The following is a 22,095-nucleotide window of genomic DNA, read 5'->3' as shown; positions in this document are numbered from 1 at the left end:
TATACATATTTGAAGAAGGACAACAACAATGCTATTTGAGCAAGGATGATGAACACTGGTTATGGCACTGGAGGTTGGGGCATCTAAGCTTTTCACAAATAAGGAAAGCATGCAAATATTAGGCAGTTTGTGGTCTTCCAGATATCAAAATTCCAGACAACACCATATGCAAATCATGTCAGTTTGGAAAGCAAACCAGAACTTATGGAAAAGGACACCTCGAGGAGAAGAATACTTGATATTATTCATTGACGATTTCTCCAGGTTTGTTTGGTTAGGACTTATGAAGCACAAAGACGAAGCATTCGAGAATTTCAAATCCTTCAAAGCCTTGGTTGAAAATGAATCAGGTTACAAAATTAAGTGCCTTAGGTCTGACAGAGGTGGGGAGTTTACCTCAAATGAATTTTTCGATTTCTGTGAAGAACATGGGATAAGAAGAGAATTCTCTACAGCTAGAACTCCTCAGTAAAATGGAGTGGTGGAAAGGATGAACAGAACAATCCAACAAATGGCTCGTTCTATGCTGGATGAGTCTGGAACTCCCGCAACTTTCTGGGGTGAAGCCGCATATGCTGCGGTTCTTATTCTCAACAAAACAAATGTCCGAGTGAACAGCACTCAAACTCCTCATGAGCTCTGGTATGGTGAGACTCCTTCGGTAAAGCACTTCAAAATCTTTGGGAGAAAATGCTATATTAAGAATACTGATGAGCAACTTGGCAAACTTGAACCTAGAGCAGATGAAGGCATTCTTCTTGGTTATTCTTCACTTGGAAGAATTGTTGACAACATTGATGTAGTGGTTGATGAAAAGGGATACATTCCTAGGCAAGTAAATCATGAAAATATCGAAGAAGATGAAGACTACCCTCAAAGACAGAATGATGAAGAAGGAGAACCTCAAGGAGCACCAGAGGAACAGATAAGAATAGAAGAGAAGACTCCATCCCGGTACGTTCAGAAGAATCATCCAGAATCTCAGATTTTGGGGCAAAAAGAAGCAGGTGTACAAACAAGAAGAACAATTGCAGAAGCTTCAAGCTATTTGGCATTAATCTCCTCCACTGAACCACAAAATGTAAAAGAGGCTTGCAAAGATGAATGTTGGGTCAAAGCAATGGATGAAGAACTTGATCAGATCGAAAAGAACACTTGGGAGTTGGTTCCTAGACCAAAGGATAAGAATATTATAGGGACAAAATGGGTCTTCAAAAATAAGTTGAATGAAAATGGGGAAGTAATTAGAAACAAGGCAAGACTTGTTTGTAAAGGGTATGCGCAACAAGAAGGAATAGATTTTGAGGAAACTTTTGCTCCTGTTGCAAGACTTGAGGCCATCCGAATGTTCCTTGCTCTCTCAAGCTTTCAAAAGTTCAAAGTATTTCAAATGGATGTGAAATCAGCCTTTCTGAATGGAGACTTAGAAGAAGAAGTATACATTGAGCAGCCAGATGGGTTCATTCTTGGAAATGATCCAAATCTTGTATGCAGACTGAAAAAGGCTCTCTATGGTCTTAAACAAGCTCCAAGGGCTTGGTACTATCGTTTGGACAAATATCTTCATCAACAAGGTTTTTCAAAAGGATCAACAGAGAGCAATCTTTATATAAAAATTGAAAATGACAAATTGCTAATACTTGTTGTGTATGTAGATGACATTATCTTTGGTAGCAATGAAGAATCTATGAGTCAAAGCTTTGCCTTGGTGATGCAGAAAGAATTCAAAATGTCCTTGCTTGGAGAATTGACATATTTTCTTGGCCTGCAAATCCAACAAAAGGAAGGAGGGATCTTCTTGTCTCAAACCAAGTATCTCAAGTAGATTTTGAAGAAATATGGCATGGAAGATGCAAAACCAGTATGTACACCCATGGTCACAGGATGTAGCCTCAGTGCAAATGATGAATCAGCAGCAGTACATCAACCAACCTACAGATCTATGATTGGAAGTCTACTTTATTTGACAGGTACCCGACCAGACATCATGCATGCAGTGGGAATAGTTGGAAGATTTCAGGCAAATCCAAAGGAAACTCATCTTCAGGCAGTAAAGAGAATCTTCAAATATCTTCAAGGGACTCAAAATTATGGCTTATGGTATCCTAGAGATACAGATCTCACACTTCATGCTTATACTGATGCAGATTGGGCCGGAAGCGTGGATGACAGGAAGAGCACAAGTGGTGGTGCATTCTTTATGGGTTCCAGATTAGTATCTTGGTTCAGCAAGAAACAGAGTTCGATTGCCTTGTCTACAGCTGAAGCAGAATATGTTGCTGCTGCATCTTGCTGCACTCAACTCCTTTGGATGATGCAGACCTTGCAAGATTTTCAAATCACTTGTACACCACCCATCTCCGTCTTATGTGATAATACAAGTGCAATCAGCATTTCAAAGAACTCAGTCATGCATTCAAAAACCAAGCACATACCAATCAAGTATCACTTTCTCCGGGAACAAGTGCTTGAACAAAAGGTCAAGTTGGAGTATGTTCCTTCTAAGGAACAGGTTGCTGATATACTCACCAAACCATTGCCTAGGGAGACCTTTGAATACCTCAGGCAAAAGCTGGGGGTTGTTGATGCATCATCTTGTTGTTGAATCTCTTCTGATTGTTGGTTGTGCGCAAGGTTCATTTGAAGTATATGCGTACATGTGCTGGGTTGCGGATTGGTCAAAGATCGAATGGCACAGGTTCAGGGGGAGCATATCATTCATTGTTGGCATTATGGAGGAAGTACAGAAGGAGATCATGGATGCCGGTCTGAATATTGCTGCAATACGTCTCTATCTCTTTCATGGTCATTTATGGTGTTTGATGGATTATGGTTCTTCTTTGCAGATCTGGTTTATAGTCAGGGGGAGCATGTTCTTAGGGGGAGCATAACCCTTTGCCCTTAATGTCAAAGGGGGAGAACGATTGGTTGTTGTTGCCATCAAGTCCAAAGGGGGAGATTGTTGGCATTATGATACATATGTTGTACTTGATGGCAACCCACTCATCTCAGATGATAAATGATAGTGCAGCAAAGTTCACGCACTTTCATGAAGATAAAAGTTTCTTTCAAAAAAAAAAAAGTTTCCTTCATGTAGAGAAAAGTTCACGCATTTATATGCAGAGAAAAGTTTATTTCATGTAGAGAAAAGTTCATGCACTTTTATGCAGAGAAAAGTTTATTTCATGTAGAGAAAAGTTCACGCACTTTTATGTAGAGAAAAGTTTATTTCATGTAGAGAAAAGTTCACGCACTTTTATGCAAAGAAAAGTTTATTTCATGTAGAGAAAAGTTCACGCACTTTTATGCAGAGAAAAGTTTATTTCATGTAGAGAAAAAGTTCACGCACTTTCATGCAGAGAAAAGTTCCTTTCATGAAGAGAAAATTTCGCGCACTTTCATGGTTGGCTCATGGTATTAGTCCGACAGTTTTTGATCCTATGGTTTTGGTCCATGGTATTGCATCCAAAAGTGTTGACCTCTCGCACTTTCATGGTTGGTTCATGGTATTAGTCTGACAGTTTTTGATCCTATGGTTTTGGTGCGTGGTATTGCATCCAAAAGTGTTGATCTCACGCACTTTCATGGTTGGTTCATGGTATTAGTCCAACAGTTTTTTGATCCTATGGTTTTGGACCGTGGTATTGTGGAAGGCCTAAGACTATAAAAGAGGAAGGAGATCATTTGGCAAAGTATCATCGAATGAATTGAATATCTAATAAGTGCTAGATCTGAAATATTTGTGATTGGGTTATGGTGCAGATCTGGATCTGAATGAAGGAGGAACCTTAGCGCATAAAGGAGGATAAGTTCTTTTGATGGGTCATAATCTTTATGCTTGAATAATAGTATCTTTGCATGATTTTGATCTGTTATATGAGGCGCATGCTTGATCTATAAATCTGACAATCTGGGTTAATTAGTGTCTGAATATTTGAAAGAAGGAATTATCCTTTATAGATCTGCACGCAGGTTTCAGGTTGTTGAAGTAGCGTATATCTTTAAATTATGATCTAGCTGCCTCTGTCTATTGCTGTAGTATTCTGGGTTCAGAGTTTGGTGTGTGGTTACTATTACTGTGTTCTGGGTACAGCTGTCAGAGAAGTGTTTACTTGATTCAGTGCTAATTGGGAAAGGAGATTGTTTGATGCAGATATACTTGATGATTGATTGATGTTCATGGATCCAGTCTGAAAATTTCTGAAACGTGGTCCCTGGAAGAAAGAGAAGGTTGTAGCCTTCAGTAGGCCAGCACCTACGTACTAGTATCTTGGCTAGTACAAGAGCTAAGGGGGTTGTAGCTCCCTTCCAGGAGAAGCTGAAGAACGAGAGAGGGTTGTAGCTCTCTGCAGGTTGTAGCTTGCGTACTGGTAAAGGACTGCACCAGTACAAAATCATTGTAAAATGAATTTTCTAATTGAAAGAAGATAGAGACATATTGCAGCAGGTGGTTTTCACCCACATTGGGTTTCCACCTTATATCTGGTGTTCTTTTGTGTGACTATTTGCTTTTCTTGTTCTTGCTCATTATTTTATGATACTGACATACAAAGTAATGATCAATATTTGAAGAATTATTCGAAGTATAAATAAGGAAGATATATTGAAAAGAATTTAATAATACTGATTCACCCCCCCCTCTCAGTATTATTTCCAATAGAACTCCATCCCAGGTTTCCTCCAATCTGTCGTGACTTGCCCAAGGGAATACAACCACTGGACACCCATCACCACGTTGGTGTCTGGCACATCAACCCCAAAGAAGTGTTCTGTCATCGAGTAGTTTCCCATAACTATTGTCAAGGAGGGAACATATCTGGTACACTGGATGGTATGGTCACCTGGTACTAGGACTAAGAACCCCTCGAACTCTGTTGTGGTGAGGCCCCTCCTCTGGACTAGCTGTGCATCTATGAAATTGTGGGTAGCCCCACTACTCACCAGCACTGACACCTTCTGTCCCTGTACTGTACCTCTGATCCTAAGTGTCAAAAACTTAGGATCCCACATAAAGAAGCAATGAATCCTCTAGATGAGGCAGGAGATGCCCCTCCCTGTGGAGGTGGTGGTGATGGACCTCTGTCCGCCGGACTCTCTCCATCTGTCCCACCACAATCCTGCTCCACCTTGTCCTCCTGGTCACTGTCAGAAAAAATCTCAATGTAATGTGCTCTACCTACAGTGCACCTATGGCCAGGTGCCCATCACTCTCTGCATGTGCATCACAGCGTCCTCCTCCGGAGGTCATTCCATGTCTCCTCATCTAACTGCTCCCTCCCTTGTGTGGTCCTCGGTGGTAGGGGTCTAGTCTCATGCCCCTTCTATGGAAAAGGGGTCCGTGTAGGAAATGGCGCTCTGGTCTTGGGGATGGCCCCCTATAAATCTCTGGCACACACCACCGCTTCCTGCAGCGTGGAGGGTCTGCGTGACTTCACCAGTCCACGCAGGGGCTCAAGCAAGCCCTCAATGAAGTTGTATACCCTCCTTGCCTCGGACAGGTTTTGGACCATCATTGACACATGCAGAGAGTCAGAGAAGTACTGCTCTGGGTTGCCTGTTTGGCGTAGTTGTGTCAGCTCCCTGGAAGATGCCTGCGGATCCCTCTAATTAAATCGCTCCACCACCTTCTGTGTGAAGTCCTCATAAGAAACTATCTAGGCATGACCCAAAGTGGTCAGGCTGTGAAACCACCAGCCATGGGCTTCCTACTCCAAGTGCAGCACTGCCATCTTAATGGCTTCCTACTCCGTCATCCGGTTGAGTTGAAAGTATGTGTCCATCTTTTCAACCCAAGCCCTGGCTGTGCACTTGGCAGTGCCATCAAAGGTAGGGAAATACATCCTCCCTATGGTTCTCTGTAGCTCATAGTTTTGGGTCCCTTGTCCTTTGTACCCCTTGTTCCTCTCACTTTGCTTGAGCTTGCAATAATCTTTGAAGAGAAGGCTTCTTTGAAGTTTTCGTCCATCACCTGCCACTCTTTGAAGTAATCCCCCATCTGGGGAGTGTCTTCCTCCCTTGTTGGTTCGATTTGTGCCACTGGCACGAAAGAGGGTAGTGTAGCCCTAGTTGGCACACTAACTGAAGGGCGTTGCGCCACTAGTGAGGGATGATTGAAAGGCTGAGAAGCCCCGAAAGTTTCTCGACATAAAAATCCTCTAGGTGTGGCCTTGTCTCTGTTTTGTGACTTGATCTCCTCGAGCATGTCTTTCTGCCCCTTGGCCAAGACACTCAATGCCCTCAGGAGGCTATCAAAACGCATCTCCTCCCCGCTCTTAGGCTCTGTGATTTCCTCTTCTCCGTCCACTGCTTTTCCTCTTTCCTCCGTACTTGGAGTAATTTCTAACTCCCTTTCTCTGCTCCTGTAGCTCTGCCTCCGGTAAGTGATGTTCTGTTGGTCTTCTCCTCTCATAGGAAACAAACCCCACAACTGAGCCAAGAACTAGGCTCTGATACCACTGTAATGTTCCTATGTAGGAATATGAGTGATATTTAAACAAATAAATAGTGCAACAACATAAAATTAAAAACATGCATTACACATGTATAAAAACACTGTAAATCTGGAACAACTGAGCCATATACTATAAAATCTAAGAGCATAGGAACAATATAAAGGAGATGGTGCAATGGGGCTTGTCTAACGGACAAGCTTGACAAAACCCAGGTGATGGAATAGCTGGATTGAAGGTTGCGCAGTTGCTGCACCACCCTGCACTGCGCTGTCCCAGTAAAACTACTGCCTTGCTTGAATGTGCCCAAAAACCACCCATAAAATTATATCCTTTTAGTGTCGAACTCCTTGGGAAAAACCCAAAAAAACCAGAAGGGAATTTCTCTGGTTCTGACTTTGGATTTTCGGCCTCTTTGGGGCCTCTCCCTCGCTGCTGCTGCCAATTTCGACTTGCAAGAAACAACTTGCAAATCCCTTTGAAAACACCCCTAGAATGCTGGGTTCACCTGTGCTAACTGACTGCTTGCTCCCCGGATGATTCTTGGCTCGGGTGGCTGCTCTCCCAAGCACCACAAGTTTGCTGCCATAGGCCTTTGCGCAGTCCCTCTACCCAAAAAATTGTACTGCTGTCACACCTGTTGAGCTGGCTGCAAAACTTAGTGAAAATGTCCTCCACCAACAACCTTTCTAGCTCTCAGAACTCCCAACAAGCTATGGACCTCCTGGCTGGCTCAATCTCCTCCTGCGTGTTTTTGACTGCCCAAAAAATACACAGTCTCCTCCTTTGTGTGGCTGGATGAAGTGAATGACTATGTTGGAACCTCTGAAATCTCTATGGAACAGCCTCCTATGGTGGGCACGAATGGTCCCCCGAAGTGGAGGTTGAATCTCCTGCTTGGAAGATTCGTGGCTAGACAGCTGGTAGACTCACTAAGTAGCAGAGCGTACAAAGATGAGTTTGTTAGTAAAATGATCAAGACACTGCAAAATGAGAGCTCCTTCCTCTTTTATCACCTTGAGCCCCCTTAGCCTCATGTGGGCCCCTCCTTCCACTAATTCGATTCCCTCCAAACTCATGCAAAGGCCAAGTTCGAATTATTCATGTGGGTGGCCCCCACATTCCACTAGCTGCAAGAAATAAAGTCAAATTCCCTATAGTTCCTAAGTTCTGCGTGTGGGGTCCTCCTCCTAAGCCAAAAATGATGCCAAAATTGTGTAGTGGCACCCCATGACTAATACATTTGAGAAGGGACATGACAAAAATAAATTCTTCTTGAGCATGAAACCCATGCCTCAAGGAAACAATAATAAATTTAATTTTCTCATTACATTAAATACCTAAAATCATGATTACATATGTCATTATGAAGACCGAACCTAGTTACGTATTTCAACAAAAGCAAGGGGGACACAAATTTTTGAATGTACAAGATGAAAATTTTGGGGTATGTTTTAGCCGCTACAACATGACTAAGTGAGGACTTGTGAACTATACCTCCGAAATTGGTATAAGTAGTCTTACACTTATTGTGATATTATTGAAATTATCACGATAATATTTCCGAACCCAACCTTGGTGATAATATCACTACCATATACTAAGTTATATTCAGGTTGTGAAATTATTGTGATAATTTGGTTATTTTGGTATAGAATGGTCGAACATGTATGGCTTCTCTATCACACATTTGCTAAATCAGTGGTGAGTGTTCTTTCATACTATGAATAGAGACAACTTGAATATATAATCGATAGAAAGCTTGATTTATGTGCACTACAAATTAAGGTTGTTGTCCCATTATTGTGATGCAATGGAAAATGATAAAATAGATGTGACTTGGGACAACAATCCAACGAAAGTTAATTTGGAGAATGGAGCCATAGTTTTAGAGCGCTTGGAAGCTAAACTTTTGGGGGATCATATTCATGGAGCAGACATGCCACCCTGATCCATTAGCAAGTTTCCAGATGGCAGACTTTTCCTTTATCATCACAACATCTAACATTATGTGGCGGCCATGCATCCTATTGGTGTGTTCCATGAACACTTCCACCTATGCCTGCTTGGCTCACTCATTGAATCCCAAATGGCACAACAACAATTGGCTCAATGGTAGGCTTTCGCGCAAATTCCCTTCTCACATGGATGGTGAGATTTCACAAGGGAGGAAGGATGCATTTAGACAGATATATTAGGATAGAGCATCCATTGATGAGGTGGAGGCCTTCATAGAGTTTCCATTGGCACTAGGAGATTTGGAGGTTATGATGTGGTTAGAGACAGGGGGGCTAAGAAGCCCTACTCTTGGTGGGTAGCTCATGGGGGCAACATGACCTCTTTTACAATAGTTAGCCATGAGGCTTTCTTTCAGGTTACTTCATTTTCTTGTTGTGAGAAGAATTAGAGCACATATAGGAATTTATATGGTTTGAAGAAGAATAGGCTTGAGTAGTCCATGGAAAAGACAATTGTGTACACACACATCAACCTCTGTCTTATTACAGGTAGAGAAAGGAGTGGCTGACGGGAAAGACAAAGATGTGGGATGTGTTTCCTCATGATATGGGTTTGGACAACAGTGTTGAGTTGGCATTGGCCAACTTGGATCTTAGTGAACTAATGCTAGAGCCAGTCACTTTTGATAATTGCAATCCTCTTGAGGGATCATACTCCACACTAGTAGATGCAGAGATTGGATTGGATATAGAGGAGGATGGAGGAGAGAGCAATGGTAGTGATGCTGATTTTGATGATGAAGACATGGAGGACCACTGAGAGTCATGAGCTATGAGATTCTTCCATCTTGATCTACGATTCTAGTATCTACCTTGTTTTGTATTTTCCATTGGCATTCCCACCTATAGTAGTAGTGACTCAGTGAGTTAGTATCTATGTAATACATTTTGATTTTGATGACTTAATGAGAAAATTGTAGTTTATGGTTTTAATTTCTTGTGTGTTTGTCAATTTATCATCATTGATGTAGTACTGGTTGTATGATTGAATTTGTATCATCATCATCATCATCATCATCAATATCCTCTGTATCCTATTATCGGCATGATCGTGTCTCATGTCGGATATTCGTATTTCTGTGTCCTTTGTGTCCCATGTCGGATACTCGTATTTCTGTGTCCTTTGTGTCCCATGTTGTCATGTCAGGTGACTTAGGTGGCTAATGAATTGTTATATTGTCAAGTTATTGGAGGATTGATATATCTTGTAACAAGCAGACCACATAAATTTTGCGGTTGGTATGTTATCAAGGTTTTTAAATTTTCTCAAGGAGACACAATGGAATGTAACAAAAAAAGTGTTTAGGTGTATCAAAAGTACCTTACAGTTAAGTATTGTATTTGAGAAGAATAACAATTTCACATTATATTGTTTTTCAGATGCACATTGAGTAGGTGATATGGGTGAGAGAAAATCAACAACAGGTATACTTTTAGTGTTGGTATTGAAGTCACTTCATGGGCAAGAAAAAAAGCAACCTATAGTGCTTGTTTCATCGACAAAAGTAGAATACAAAGCAACAGCTAGAGAAACATGTGAGGCAGTACAGGTAGTTAGGATTTGATGTGATTTAAAGCTTCAACAAATGTGGCCAGCAGCTTTACACTGATAATCAAAGTGCAGTCAAGATGATGAAGAGTCCAATCTACCATTCAAAAAGAAAACAAATGGAAATTCATGATCATTACATGAGAGAACAAGTGCATAACGAAGAGATAGAATTGATATATTGAAGGTCTGAAAATTAAGTAGCTGACATCATTATGAAGGCAGTCAGCAAGGATGTGTTGGGAAAATTCTGAGAGCTGTTAGGAGCAATGGAAAGTAAAATAAGTATTAAGAGGGGATGTTAGACATTGTAAAGTTTATTTTATCCGAGGACAATAATAAATTTGATGTATCTAGGAGTAATGATATAATGTAATGTAATGAAGTGAGAAATGAGTTATACATAATAATAAGATTTGACATTTAGGTTAATGTTATTATTATGATAGTTGAAGGGTTTCTAACAATAATAACAGAACTTGTCTATCTCTCTCGCTATCTATATATTAACACCCTTCTATGTCATTTTTAGGTACGATGATATACTATAATATCTCGTTTTCCATCTCTTTGGTCTCTGCATATATTTAGTTGAACAGCAATAACCCATTTTTTGATTCTCAAGTTGGAGTTGGGAATTATGCAGGGGTATAACTGTATAACACATTTTGAGCTGGGATTGTGTCTTTTTTATGGTCTGTGTTTTAGTCTGACATTGTCACTAAATATTCTTGTTTCAAAATAGACACGGGATCAGGCAAAGATGGCACTACAATCTGGAGGACCGTCTACAAAAAGGAAAGATGATGAAGATGCTCCAAATGAGTTTAAAGAAACACAGGCTTTTGAAGCATTTGAACTTGAAGATGTGCATCATAATAGTAGCCTTGAAATGGAAGAGGTGAATGAAGAGGACTGCCAGCAACTGGCTAATAAAGTAACTGTCAAGCTTTCTATTGATGATCAGTTTGACATCACAGAGTACAGTTCTAATGAAAAGCGGGATAGCCAGAGTATGAATGCTGAAGCGATGGCATTAGTTACAACTGAGGTAATACCAAAGTGAACATTTTCTTTTGAGTTGTTTGTCATGTTTAAAGCATATTCAAGTTCACAATACACTTTCAATTTTGCAGGTGGTAAAGCCATGTGGACGAATCAATGCTTGCATGGTTGTTGGGAAGGATACACTCTATATATATGGTGGGACGATGGAAATTGGTGATCAGGAATTAACTTTGGATGATCTTTACATTCTCGATCTCAACAAACTTGATGAGTGGAAGTGCATCATACAGGTGTGTTGAATGATGATAACACATTCTATGTTTTATTTGGCTATTAATTCTACTAGATTGTCAACATTTTGATGATTATTTTGATCTTATTAATATGTAATATCTCCTTATGTCCCTGTTTTGATAAACTTAAAACTGCGGGGTCCTTGTTAAAATAATAATTGTGTGCAAAAGCATCAGATGCAAACCATTTAATATTTTAATGTTTATATTGTCTTTCTATCTTCTGAGACAGTAATACTGTTTTTTCTTGTTTTGTATTAGGCTTCAAAAACTGAATGGGTAGACGCTAGTGATGATGAAGATGATGAAAGTAATGAAGATGGAGATATCAATGAAGGTGATAATGAGGAGGAAGGGGAGGATGGAAGTGAGGTATAGATGTTTTCTTTGGTTTGTGGATTGGTCATTTACAATATATTGTTTTGCATGCCTACTAATTCCCGAAATTGTCCCCTTGTATTTGTTTACTCTTCCCTTTAAAAATGAGTGCTGACAAGTCGGAATCAATTCCCCACCTATAGAATGATGTTCTCGTTTGCTCTCTGGTTGCATTCTCAGTTCCTGTCCTGAATAGAATGCATGATGTCAACAAACAGCTTACCATGTGGCTGATCAGTTTGCAGATATGAAAATCTTCTGCAGAATGCAAGTATCATAAATCCACACACTAGAATTCTGCAAATATGATGTTTAAAAGTTGCTAGATATTGCAATCATCAGCTCAGTTTTGAAAGTTTTTCCTCTGTGGTTGGGAATCATAGCTCATAATTACTAAGTTGGAGAATGCTTGGGAGAAGTAATATAGATTCGAAGAAAACCTCAATTAGAAGCTTGAATGGAAGGTTAAACTTCACTGTTGGTGGAAAATGAATGATGGATACAGCTGCCAACCTGATAAGCAGAACTCAAAAGATATATCCATTCCCTGTATGCATCATATTCTCACATTCTTGAGAAGCCTCTTTAATCTATGGCAACTCTTAACTTCACTGACAAGGATCCTTCATCAGCAGGATTTTGGCCTCTTTTGTAACAAATGATGTAATCCATATTAAAAAGTTATCTAATATAATGTGCATTTTCTCAAAAGGAAAAATTGTTTACATTTATGGTTACAAGCAGTCTGTTCATATATTGTACTTGGTGAGTATAGACAATTGATTGTTCTCATTCTCAGTATGTAGTGGATAATATATATATGCCTGCTTGATGAGAAAAACCATTGTATATACCCTTCTGCTTTTTGTTTTTTCATGATGTAAATATTTTTCTGTAAATATGTGAAGTAAATTTTCAAAAAAATAAAAATAAATATACGATTTTAAGCTGATGGTATCTAGGACATGATACATATGGTCACTATTGCAATGATAATCGAAGGAATTGTGGTTTTTTGCAGGAAGAGAATGAATCCGACAAGGGCCCTTTGGGAGTAGAAGATGCTGCTGCTATACTAAGAGGAGAAGGTAGAAATCTTCGCAGAAAGGAAAGACGGGCAAAAATAGATCAGATAAGAGCTGAGCTGGGCCTTGCTGATTCACAACGTACACCACTGGTAATGCAAAAAATTATGCTTGGGACTAAAACAAACTAAAGTTAATAAATAACTAAAATTGAAACAACATCTGATATTTGTATGGTGTAATATGAAAAATGACAATTATTTTTTCTGTAGACACACCAGGGTAAAACATGGCGTGAAGGTTTGGAATCCTTTCTGCTTGACCATTTTTTTTTCATTTGTTTGTCTTGATGAAGAAAAATGAAATAGTTGTTTTATAGCAACTGTGCAAAGCATGGTTCACAAATGGAACTACTTTTGCAGTTTCAGAGTGTAGCTATTAGTGAGAGATTGCTTAGTGGGTATTTAACACAATGCAAAGTGTTGTAACACCTTTGACAGGTGTTGTTCCACATGGGTTTGGTCTTTATGTTGTAAATAATTTACAAAGATGGTGGATACTCAGTATTTTACTCCAGATGAGCAGATCGTTGCCAAAAGTTTACCCACCAAGTTTATTCTGGGAATAATTGAGAGAAATTTCAAGAGTCAAGATGTCATTCAAACAAATTTGGGACTTTCTTGGGTGCTAGCATGTGGGAAATTTCAGGCTGGAAGACCCACACAAACACCTTTAGGCTTTAACCATTTTGAGAGTGCCTTTGGGGGTCAGGCTTCCCTAGTGAGCACATATACTGATATTTTTACCCTAGCCACCTATGGCAACATTGGTCAAGTAAGTTCACGCAATGAAAGATGGCCACCAAAGAAACTTGACACGATGACATGGGACATGGACGACACAGAAATATGAGTATTTGACAGATTACATGGTCACCCCAGAAACAAGACACGTAGAACACCATATGTGTGTGTGTGTATAACACACACACACACTATATATATATATATATATATATATATATATAATTATATATATTAAAAAATTAACAAATTACACATAAAAAATGAAATGTAGACTTAAAAATTCAAATTTTGTTAGAATTTAGAAACTAGAAAATTTATGTAATACAAATTCAGTCATACAACTAGTTACTACTTAGTACTACATCAATGATGATGAAATGACAAACACACAGGAAATTAGAACCATAAATTACAATTTTCTCATGGAGTCATCAAAATCAAAATGTATTAAATAGAGACTGAGTCACTACGACTATAGGTGGGAATGCCGATGGAAAATACAAAATCGGGTAGATACTAGAATCATAGATGGAAGAATCTCATAGCTTGTGACTTTCAGTTCTCCTCCATGTTAGAATCATCAAAGTTAGCATCATTGCCACTGGTCTCTTCTCCATCCTTCCCATCCTCTTGTGTTCTTGTTTTTATGTTTTGGTAGCAGTTTGATGAAGCACACACACATGCATTAATAATAATAAGAAGAAAGATTAAGCTAACAAGAAAAGGTAAAAAGGCTCCACAATTTGTTATCAAGTAACGAAGAATCACACTACACCTAATTTGCCCTAGATTCTTCAACATGGTATCAGAGCTAAGGTGACACATCAAGGAAAGGGCAACTCAAGAACACTCATCAAGGAGAAGCATCTACAAGGTTGAAGCATCAAGCATAGAAGTCTCAATCACTTCAAGGACAAGAAGGTGTACAATCCATCAGTCATCAAAGAGGTCTACATAGCAAGAAGAAGAGCCTTACATAAAGGCACCTACAAAGAAGAGCAGATTGACGCAGGACCTACATCAAGCTACAAGTCATCAAGCAAGTCCACTTGATGCAGGCAACTTGAAGATCGTTAAGATCCGAGGAAGGCAAGCCATCAAGTCTTCAAGAAGAAGGCAAATCCACTACATCTCAAAATCTATCAAGTAAGTACATGTCCCCTTCTGAATATACGTCAACGTCTTTTTGCAAGGAAAGCAATAAATTGGTAGGTACCATAAATTTCTTGCATGGAAGAAGAGGACTGATCTACTTCTCAAGGAGAATGAACTCCTAGAACATGTCAAAGGGAATGTCACTATCGCTGCGAAGGAACAAACTCAAGCCTTAGCTAAGTACAATAAGGATGAGACAAGAGTTCAAAGGGTTTTGATAGAATCAATCAAAGACTCTCATTCTTTGTCTCCAAATTTGATAAGCTATCGAAAGAAATTTATGATAAGCTAGTAGAGCTATTCTCAGTATCGACAACCGAAGAAGTAATATCTATAAGGAATGAATTATACAAGATGAAGATAACAGAAGAAGGAATAACTCCCTACTTCATGAAAATCTTTGAAATAAGAGATCAACCTCAAGAGCTTGGGGAAGTCATGTTTGACAGAGAGATGACAACTGTAGTACTCAATGCTCTACTTGAGGATTGGGGCAACTTCACATCAAGCATATATGCTAGGAAGGAAGCAACCACTCTAAGTGAAATGTGGTCTCTCTGCGGGACAAAGGAAGCTAGACTCAAAGCAAAAGAATATGTGGGATCAAAGGAGCAAGCATTTTCTACCATGGCCAAGAGAAAAGGGAAATTTGGCAAATTTGGTCCACGAAGAACAAACAACAAAAGACATGTCCAAAATCCAATGTTGTGGATGCCAAGAATATGGACACTACAAAAGGAATTTTCCTAACATTAAGAAGGACAACAACAACAAAAGAAAGTGGGAAGAAGCTCACATAACTCAAGAAGTGAAAGAAGAAGGAAATAAGCAAAAGAAGGAAGATCCTTCAGATCTCTACTATGGCTAGGTCAAACTCTTTACTTCAAGTCTTCTTTCAGTGTTTTGAGTAGTATAGGAGCATGTAGGAATAGAATAAAATTGCATGGCTAGAAACATCCTCTAGAATCTAGAAGCATGATGTACATAGAGTTCTAGATACTCATGAAGATGTAGCATTTATAATGAGAATAAAAATGCATGGGTAGAAATAGCTCAAGATATTCATGTAGAAGAAGCATGCCTAGTATAGGACCCCATCCATGATAAAAGAAGATTGATCATAATTAAGAAGCTTGGAAGACCTCCATCATCAAAAGAAAGGAAACATTTGCAAGGCAAGGGTCTTTTAGATCCTATCTTGGAATCTTCAAAAGAAGGTTCATGAACCAAAGCAGATGTCTCATTGGGAATCTCATCCATGGGATTCAAGAAAGGGATGATATGAAGGCAAGCTAAGATGAAGCAAGAAGGGCCACACAAATGAAGCTAAGATCATCAAAGGAGACCCAAGATGAGGTATGTATGCATCAAAGTTTAGTCATGTTATCATTTGTATATTATTGAGTCATGGGAATAGTTCTATAAACATGATCAAGTATGAAAGAATCTCTTTCACCAAGGATATGCTCCAAGGCATGTACTGCAATGCAATGAAGGTCAACAAAAGAATATGCTCACATAAGGAGTATAAGATTGCTAACTACGAAGCAAGAAGAAACATTGACTAGTCTAGGAAACAAGCAAGGAAGAAATACTCTAACAAGAAGCATAAGATGGTGGACCTATCTATCTAAGAAGAAGCAAATGAAGAAAGAGATAAAGCATGTGAAGAACACCATGATCACTGAGAATCACTATCTGACAAGATACTTTGAAGATATCTCCCGAAAGAAGGTAGGACTACTCTGACAAAGGAAGAAATGACCCTTGACACCTATGAAGGCCTTGGAGATATGAAAGATGAAGATAACTGATTCTACTCTACGAAGATGTCGTGATGAAGAAGCCATCCAGCAAAAGAAAAAGCGAGGTTGAAGCAATATTAGGATGAAGTCATGATGGGCTACTTGGTCGAAGCATGTAAACAAGCAAGTACGATGACACATCCATGAGAAGAGTAGTTCGAAGCATGGAAAAGATGACAAAGGAGTAGCCAAGATGACAAGAAAAACCTGATGAATGACAAGAAAACCTGATGTATGACATGAAAGCCACTTTCCACGAAGGAAGCAATAACATGACAAACCAGGAAGGAAAGTGATCAATGGATGGTGCCCTACCTAGAAGAAGTTCAAACGAAAACTTCATGACATCAAGCAAGGAAGAAGACCAAGCAGCTGAAGGACCCACAAAGAAGAAGTTGCTGATGAATGAAAGAGTCTCTAGTTAAGAGGGAGCTCTGACAAGTCCTTGATCAAGAGGGAATTTTGGATCACCCCTGACTACAAAGGATTGACATTTGTGTTTTTCCATTTCATGGGTCATGCACTAGACCAAGACTAACAACCATAAGTCTAGATGAAGGCCATGAGTGGAAATGTAGACAAAAGATAGACACAACATTCTTGTCTTCACTTGGGAAGAAAGAATGGGGGAATTGGGTAATCATCTGGCGTCCGATACTCTTTGAGGATGTGTAGGGCATCCAAGACAAGAGTAGGAAAGAGGACCAATATTCTTTGAGGGCTGGGAACGCAAGACAAGAATAGTCCTAGAAGGTCATACTAGTGCGACATGACACACTACGTGATCATTTACTCCATCAAGGATCATTCTCTTGGCCTTCGCCATTGCTGATCTGTACTTCTTCAGTGGATCTGGATCTGTAGCCACAACCACCACGCTGTCAACATATGTCTTGAGGGCATGCTTATCTAGAAGGAATGACATTCTAGCCTTCCAAATGACGTAGTTGGATGCCCCATCCAACCTCTCCTGATCCCTCAAGCCACTGGTTGCCATTTCTGCCACAAATGTCAAATGACCTCCTCTCTACTCTATGCTATTGTTGGGCTAGCCTACGCACTCCCTGCTGGAGCTAGAAAAACTGTTGCCCCTTGCTGTTGCTTAGCTCTAGAGAATTCGAATTCCTTGGCTAGGAATTCGTTGAGGAAGAAATTTTCTCAGCCGTGCTTCTCCTCTTTCTTTTGACGATTTTCTGCCCAGTAAACTGCTTGCAGAAAAATTTGCTTCCCACCAGCTCTCCTCATGCTGAGGCTTCAGCGCTGCTCGCTCTGCGCCGACAAAAAAATCGATTTGGAAGCCCTTCTCTTTGTCAACTCTCTCGAGGAGAGACTGCCTCGAAATTTTAGCCCTCTGGCTAAGAACTGCGCAAACCCTCTGGGGTTTCGAACTACTGCCTCCTATAACTGTTTTGAACTCCCTCTTCTGCTCAGCATTGGATGTATCGAATCTGCTCTTCTTGCTACGCCTGCAACTCTGATACCATGTGAAAATTCCTCAGCAGGAATTCCAACTGCAGCAACTGATGATATTACTCCTATTTGTTAAATTCCTTTAAACAAGTTACTTGCAGTTTCCTATGACAATTATCGTAATACATACACTACAACCTTCACTTAATTAATTTATATGTGGAAACATGAGATTGAGCAAGAAAGAAAGTACATCACAATTGACACCGTTATTTTTGGACAAATGTCTGTTGAAAAACCCAATGCAGGAAAACCGGTGCAGCAGATCTGAGAGTTTATTATTATTAAGCAGTAGCAAATTACCTCTCGGGTTATTCAGTTACAGAGAGAAATACTGGCAGAAAGATTTGTGAGATTACCTCACACAATCATTGAGAAAATCTTGGCTGATTCGGACACTGGATGAAGTGCCTCTCGTAGACCCGCAGTCTTCACGCAGTCCCTCCGTAACCTCTCTAGGCATTGCGTTACCCAATTTGTTGATCGATTTATTGCCTCGAGTCTTTGCTCTCAGCCTCCCTATCTCACACCTCGGCTCCTAGCTTTTGAAACTGACTCTGCCCTGACAAAATCTTGGACTCTCCCTCACCCTTTGCATTGCCTCTGCATGGCCCTTCGTGGCCCTGCGTCAGCGTCTGCATCTGGGCTGCTGGATCACTCTCTACCTCTCTCTGCTGATGATTCTCCGGCTGAGAAGATCTCTCTCTCTCCGTGTGCTATCCCTCCCCCTCAACTGCAAGAAATCTCCTTGATCAGAACTTCCTCCTGAGAACTTCTCACTTCAGAAATTTGATCTCATGATCTCTCAGTGTGTTTTCCAAATGACCCTCAAGCTCCCTTAAATAATCTTCTCATTGACATTCAATAGTCCAGATTAAAAGCTGATCAATGGATAAGATCATTTTAGCTTGATCCTTGTGTTTTTGTAGAAGATACACACACATTTAGATTAATACCCATTACTATTTTTAATTTCCTAAGTTTAGGCTTAGGGTCCCATTAAAAAATATTAATTATTTTAATAAAATTGCCTCTGTGTGGAATTTCCCAAAACGCTTTCTGGGTTCCTTGTAATACATGTGCCCAAGCCTCCCTGTAAAATTTGAGGCCTAGAGCACATCCGATGTTGCCCCAAATCAACACTCTTATAGTTTCCTTCAAAAGTTTTAGCTCTTCCAATTGCTCATCATCATTATCTGGATCCTCATCTTGATGGATATCATTTTCATATTCATCATCATCTATTACATCTTCATTTCCATTATCATCATTCTGATCAATATTTTCTTTTTTCTACTTCACCTTGTTTCGTTTCTTCATTGTCGCAATCATCTTCCTTATTATTGATTTCCTTTAGACATGATTTAACTTCTACATATGATTTTTCTCATTGTTGAAGTTTTTCTTGAATTTTACTAAACTGCTCAACGAATTCAGGACAAACATAATGGCATATTGTGCGGCGAATAATGTTCAAGGTCTCGCATGGTTATATTGTGCAGTATGGCTCTGATTCCACTGAAGCAACAAAACTTATAGCTTTTCGACTTTAATGTAAAATACACAAAAAGGTATTTTGTAAAAATAATTTATTATATATAAAATGTACAAGTGATGTTTGAATGTTACAATGAGGACCTGCATATATACTAGGCAAGTGTCCTTTCACGATTGGGCATGTCTTTTAGACATGCCTTTTCAATTAACTAATGACTATTTAACATAATCATTACTTGATTATTTATTTTTACATTTATTTATATTTATTTGTTATTTTATATAATTTATATTCGTAACACGCTACCCTCTCTACTTCAAGATCTAGACATCAACACATAGGTCGGCCAGATGTCCTCCCAAGCATCTTGCAGTAAGATGCTTCATCTCTCCTAATCAACTAAATCAGATATATCCACCAATCCAAGCATGCTTCAAACGTTCAATCTTTTATGGAGAGATCCTGCACAATCACAACCCCAATCAGTGATAAACTTTCAAATATATATACAAGTAAACACAAATTTTCAGGGTCCTTCAATCATTAAGATGCTACTTATATCATCAAGTTATCCATATACAACTTATTGGAAGCTTTCTTCCTCTTTTACTTCTTCAGTAGGACCAAATACAACCTCAATACTTCTCAAGTCTTTTGTTTGCAACTTCATGAATTATGAACATTTGTCTAAAGTATTTTCATTCATGTTTTTTTTAAAGGTATTTACCATGACTATCATAATATGTCCTCCCTATTAACTGGGGAGATAAACCCTTTCTTCTAACCAAGCTCCCTCTCAACTTAGGGAGATTAATATCTTGCTTCTTTTATAACATCAGAGAAACTTCAATATTTCTCATGTCATCAAGGTCATCTTGATCATCATCATTCTTATAGCTTCCTTCATCATGCTCACCATTATTATCATCTTCAATTACGAACATATTCAATGTCTTGAAGATTCTGTACGTGCTAAAATTTAATAACAAGTACAACCAAATACAAATATACAGAAGCATGGAGTTATCTATATCAAAATCATGGAAGCATCAAAACATTCAAGCTTTAGACATGAAATACCTAAACCTAGTTAGGTTCATAATCAACTAGAGACACATCCTTTTATATAAAAGACTTCAACTTCTTGCTAGGGTTTTGTCATAAACCCTAGACTCCACCTTTGAGACATAAAGCCTTAGATATCAACAATTCAATAACAATCCAATCATAGTACTATACATCTAAGGTTTCAACAATATGCTTTTAGAATTGCATGTCAGACTCTAGTAGGGTTTGTTGCAAACCCCTAGATTTTATCATCAAAGCTATATCACTAATCGAAAACAATATTGTCATGCCCTAGAATATTAATCTCTACTAGAGTTTTGTTACAAATCCTAGATTTCACAAACTAACACGAGTATCAGTAATTAAGATAACATACTGGCATATACATATCTAGGATTTCATAATCATTTCTTAGCATTTCACAACAATATATACTAGGTAAATCTAAGACAAACATTAATACATCAAAGTTAGATATACAACAATTTTATTCAGACTAGGGTTTTGATTGTACAGACGAATATACACCTAGGGTTTCATTTCTAGGGTCTTACTTTAGTTATTACAAGAGTTTTTGCTGATAAACCCTAATTCACTAAACCCTACAGATCTAAGGTTTCAATATATAACCTAGATATTAACAATGAACCCTAACAGACTAAGATTTTTGCTAAAACAATATCAAAACCCTAAACATCGAAAGAATAGAGTTTTCATCAAAGGTTGTGGATTTTATCAATAACCCTAAGAGGACTAGGGTTTCAACATGATTGTTAACACACCCTATGCACCAAAAGGCTACGGATTTATAGTGAAACCTAAAGGTTAGGGTTTCATAAGAATGATCAAAAGATAGTATAACGAGGGTAGATTCAATCTAATGATTAATCACCCTAACAAGAATCTTTAAGATTCAAAACCCTAGACATAACGATGTCAGTAATGTAAAGCAAATTTCAAAAGAGAATGAACATACCTTTTCTATGAAGAGAACCTTGTAACAAAAATTGTAGTTTAAGACATACCTTGAATTGTTCTTTAACAAACTTTGTAGGACATCAATTGTTGAAAGACTTCCTTTGCAACAAAACTTCCTTATTGATTTAAGTCTTTCTTTGAAGTTTCCTTCATAACCTTTCTGTATTTAGCAATCTTTCCTACCAAGGAAAATATACTATGTTGCACAGGGACTCATCCCCACCAAAATTCATGGCGTTTTCTATGTCTCGACGATCCAGGTACTTTGGAACTCGTTAGAAACTTCCCCAATTGGGCGGGGACTCCATCGAGGACCTAGGGACTTCCAGGCCGTCCTTGCGCTGTCCCTCGAAAAATTGCGGAATTTTCAGGGTACTTTAGGACGTCCCCCAATGTCAAGCATATTAAACTTCAAAAAAAATTAAATTAAGAAAAAAATAATTAAAGCCTAAGTTCTAAACTTTAAAATCAAGAAATTAAAAAACAAATTTTGAAACCTAAACCCTATCGCAACCTAAACCTATAGACTAAACTAAACCTATCACATACTACACGCTACACTACATGACGACGAAAGAGGTAAACAATGTTATAG

General features: G+C 38.9%; 1 protein-coding gene across 1 annotated transcript in view; it reads left to right on the top strand.

Moving 5' to 3' along the window:
• The window catches only part of LOC149222318 (Galactose oxidase/kelch repeat superfamily protein), a 352,563-nt gene that overhangs the window by 314,241 nt on the left and 16,227 nt on the right, over positions 1 to 22,095 (top strand). The window contains exons 14-17 of the mRNA XM_089385362.1: positions 10,762 to 11,067; positions 11,153 to 11,314; positions 11,579 to 11,689; positions 12,717 to 12,872. Of these exons, the coding sequence (XP_089241488.1) occupies positions 10,762 to 11,067; positions 11,153 to 11,314; positions 11,579 to 11,689; positions 12,717 to 12,872 (735 nt within the window). The remainder of the gene's footprint in view (positions 1 to 10,761; positions 11,068 to 11,152; positions 11,315 to 11,578; positions 11,690 to 12,716; positions 12,873 to 22,095) is intronic.

Source organism: Pinus tabuliformis, chromosome Q (genome assembly GCF_031772625.1).
Source record: "Pinus tabuliformis cultivar Carrire ecotype Pingquan chromosome Q, CPIR1, whole genome shotgun sequence".
Lineage (NCBI taxonomy): Eukaryota > Viridiplantae > Streptophyta > Pinopsida > Pinales > Pinaceae > Pinus > Pinus tabuliformis.
Note: the sequence above shows the minus strand (reverse complement) of the source record. Positions and strands in the feature narration are given on the sequence as shown.